This window comes from Globicephala melas, chromosome X (assembly GCF_963455315.2).
Source record: "Globicephala melas chromosome X, mGloMel1.2, whole genome shotgun sequence".
NCBI classification, from domain to species: Eukaryota; Metazoa; Chordata; class Mammalia; order Artiodactyla; family Delphinidae; genus Globicephala; species Globicephala melas.
Genome location: NC_083335.1, coordinates 2,621,535 through 2,624,581, shown reverse-complemented (window position 1 = coordinate 2,624,581; position 3,047 = coordinate 2,621,535). Strand labels below are relative to the sequence as shown.

At 64.5% G+C, this 3,047-nt stretch overlaps 1 protein-coding gene across 1 annotated transcript; it reads left to right on the top strand.

The window, feature by feature from the left end:
* Positions 1-751: 751 nt before the first annotated feature.
* Positions 752-2,739, top strand: LOC138842523 (heat shock transcription factor, X-linked-like). Its single transcript, XM_070044749.1, has 2 exons — positions 752-1,297; positions 1,996-2,739. The coding sequence occupies exons 1-2, from the start codon at positions 752-754 to the stop codon at positions 2,737-2,739; spliced, it is 1,290 nt and encodes a 429-aa protein (XP_069900850.1).
* Positions 2,740-3,047: the final 308 nt, after the last annotated feature.

Genomic DNA, 3,047 nt, shown 5'->3' with positions numbered 1-3,047 from the left:
GAGGACCCTGGGTGGGGCCGGGACCCGTGAGCTCTGGTGGCCGTTAGAAGTTCCTCTGTGTGTTGTTATGCCCTGTGTTCAATGGTTTCAGTCAATGTTTCTGTTTAATAAATTTCCCTGAACGTTTCATCTGAGTCTGGCCTCTGCTGTGGGCAATGGAGGGAAAGGGCTGCTGCGGGTGAGGGCGGGGGTCCAGAGTCCGATTCCTGCTCAGCACCCATGGGACAGCTCTCCAGGGAGAGGATAAGGTAGGCACTTTGCAGACCCAGACATCATGAGGGTTTTTCTTCCAGTTCATAGGTGAATTGTAAAGTTTTAGCGCCCTTGACCGTGGGCCGCGTCTCGGGCGATGCTCGTGCTTGAAATCATGGGTGCTGTGCACGGCCCGGAAGGCCAGGGGACACACAGGAGGACTTCTGACCTCGTGGGTCACACGTGGGTCCGTGCACGTCTGCCTGGCCCGGGGGCTCCGGGACCAGAAGGCCGTGGCCGGTTTGCACGAGCGCTCGGCCTGTGGCTCTGCACCCGTGCACGAGTGTCTTCGTGCCCCCTGCGATGACGGGCGTGAAGCAGGAGGCTGACATGCTGACGGGCCTGCCCTTTATGATGTCACTTCCTGGCTGGGCTGTGCTGTCACCCCCGAGCAACCGGAGCACTTCTGTGAGGGGCTGAGCGGGAGTGTGAGCCCAGGGTGCTGCCGGCCGCGCTGCACTGTCCCGTTTACGGGGCGGAGGGGCACGCCGCGCTCCGCATGGCTGCGGACGAGAAGGGCCCCGCCGCGGGCAGGGCGCCCGGCTTCGGCGAGGCGCCTCTTCCTCCCGACACAGCGGCTCCGGCCCTCGGCTCAGGGAGCTGCACCCCCCAGTCCCTCGCCCTGGACCAGCCCGTGCCCGCGGGGCACCCCGACCTCAGGCTGCTGCCTGGAGAAGCCGCTTTCCAGGATTTGACGGAAGAGCCTTTGTTGAAAAGGCCTCGCACCGCCTGCGAGGCCGTGTGGGAAGGCAGCCTGCTCTCCCACCCCTTTCCCAGGAAGCTGTGGACGATCGTCCACAGCAGTCGCTTTGCATCCATTGGGTGGAATGAAGACGGGACTTGCATAGGCGTCAACAGGCCGCTGTTTCAAAAGGAGGTTTTGGACAGGGACGGCCTAGACAAGGTGTTCAAGACAGAACGTGTGGAGAGCTTCATCCGCCAGCTTAACCGCTATGGATTCAGCAAAGTGTACCAGGACATGCACACGTCCCTCTGCATGACCAACCTGTCCACGAAGGAGCGGCCCGCCCACGTCCTGAGCGAGGTAAGGAGGGCGGGGGACGGCGGGGGAGGAGCCCTCTCCAGGGGCTGAGCCGCTGGGCCCGGGGGTGGGGGGCGGGTGCCAACCCCGGGGCCGCCTGGGACGGCTGCAGGCGTGTCGGGAGAGCTTCCTTTAAAGGTGGTACTTGGGCACCGGCGTGACGGCCGGAGCTGGCAGTGCCACGAGCTGTGTTGGAACGTTGTTATGGGGGGGACCCGAAGCGTTCTCAGCACAAGGACGTCACTTCTCTCCCTCCTCCTTTTCCCTTTGCTGTGTCTGTGTGAGGTGATGCGTGTGAACTGGACCCCCTGTGGTGATCATTTCACAGCACACGCGGGCAAGGCGTCATCCTGTACTCCTGACACGTGGGCAGTGCCGCTCGTACCTGACACGCAGTCACAGCGGGGGACAAGAGGACACTGCTGCAACGCTGGCCCTTCCCGTCCTCCTGCTCGGGGACAGTGGCCCGCCGGGGGGAGGGGGGAGGTCTGTGTGCCCCCTTGACTCCCATAGCTCCAGAGCATCACTTGAGTGGGGGCGCAGGTCCTTTCCTGGGAAGCAGTCAGCGTCTCCGGTCTGGCCCCTGGAGGTGCTGGCCAGGGGGCGATTCGGACACTTCCTTAGAAAGCTACCGAACCTTGTTGCAGTCTCGTACCTGCAAACGCCAAGTCCCCTTTCGTGGGCCTTGTACTCGTCCTAAGGGGCCATTTTCAGTCATTTTCCAAGGGCGAAAGGTGATGGTGAGTGAGCGAGTCTCGGGGATGTCAAAGCTGGGGCACAGCGTCCTGCTGGGACCGGGTCCCGCTTTCTCCAAAGAGGCCCTGGGTCGGCTGGGGGAGGGCGCCCAGGGGCCCAGCCAGGCGGCTGCTGCTTGCGAGCAACTCTTTTGTGACTCGGGGTTTCCTTTTCTCTCTCAACCGCGACCTCAGTTACACTTCTACCACAGTCCCCTGTTTCAGAGAGACTGCCCGCACCTCCTGGTGAGGATGAAGCCGAGAGTACACACTAAACCAGCATCCGGGCAGGTGGACGGCGAGCCGGCAGCCCCGGGGCACCTCCCGGCGCCCAGCGCCGCGGAGCCGCAGGACGGCCTCCCACCGTATCCTGAGCACATCCAGGGGACCCCGAGCTACCCGCAACTCGACCATGCCTCCGCCCTGGCCAGGACTGACTCTGTCGCTCCGGCCCCTCCTTGGACAGCAGCCGAGCCCCCCACGCCGGATCCCAACGCGCAGGTTCTGGTCCCTCTAGTCCCTGTCCTGGCAGAGGTGGCCCAGCCAGCCGAGGTCCCCTGGCTCTGCTGCTCCTGGCCTCCCGCCCAGATGAGTCCTCCCTGGCCCGTGCCGGGCCTGGCCGCCGCACCCCCCCCAAGTCCTCAGCCTTCCCCCCCACCGCGCAGCTCCCGGGGGCCGCGCTGCTGCCTCTTGCGCACCCTGGATGCCTGAAGTGGCCGCCAGGCCTGCCGCCTCCCTGACCTTGATCCGTCGGCCGCTGAGCCACTTCTGCCATCGCTGCGTGGGCTCCCGCTCTTTCCTGGAATACCCGGCCCCTCCAGGCAGGCCCACAGAGGACCCTGACCAGGCAGACCCTGCAGACACACGGAGGTGGTAACGCGGCCAGAACCTTGCAGGGCAGTAAAGAGCACGGGGACATGAGAGCGATGTTCCACCCAACACGTGTTTGGCGCCTCCGTCCTGGGCGTGGCTGAGCAGTTGAGTCCCCTCAGCAGGAAACGATGACAGGTGACAGCCCA

Coding starts and splice junctions, on each gene's coding strand:
- LOC138842523 (XM_070044749.1), top strand. CDS start 752: ATGGCTGCGGACGAGAAGGGCCCCGCCGCGGGCAGGGCGCCCGGCTTC. Junction 1,298..1,995: donor CCGCCCACGTCCTGAGCGAG/GTAAGGAGGGCG, acceptor ACTCGTCCTAAG/GGGCCATTTTCAGTCATTTT.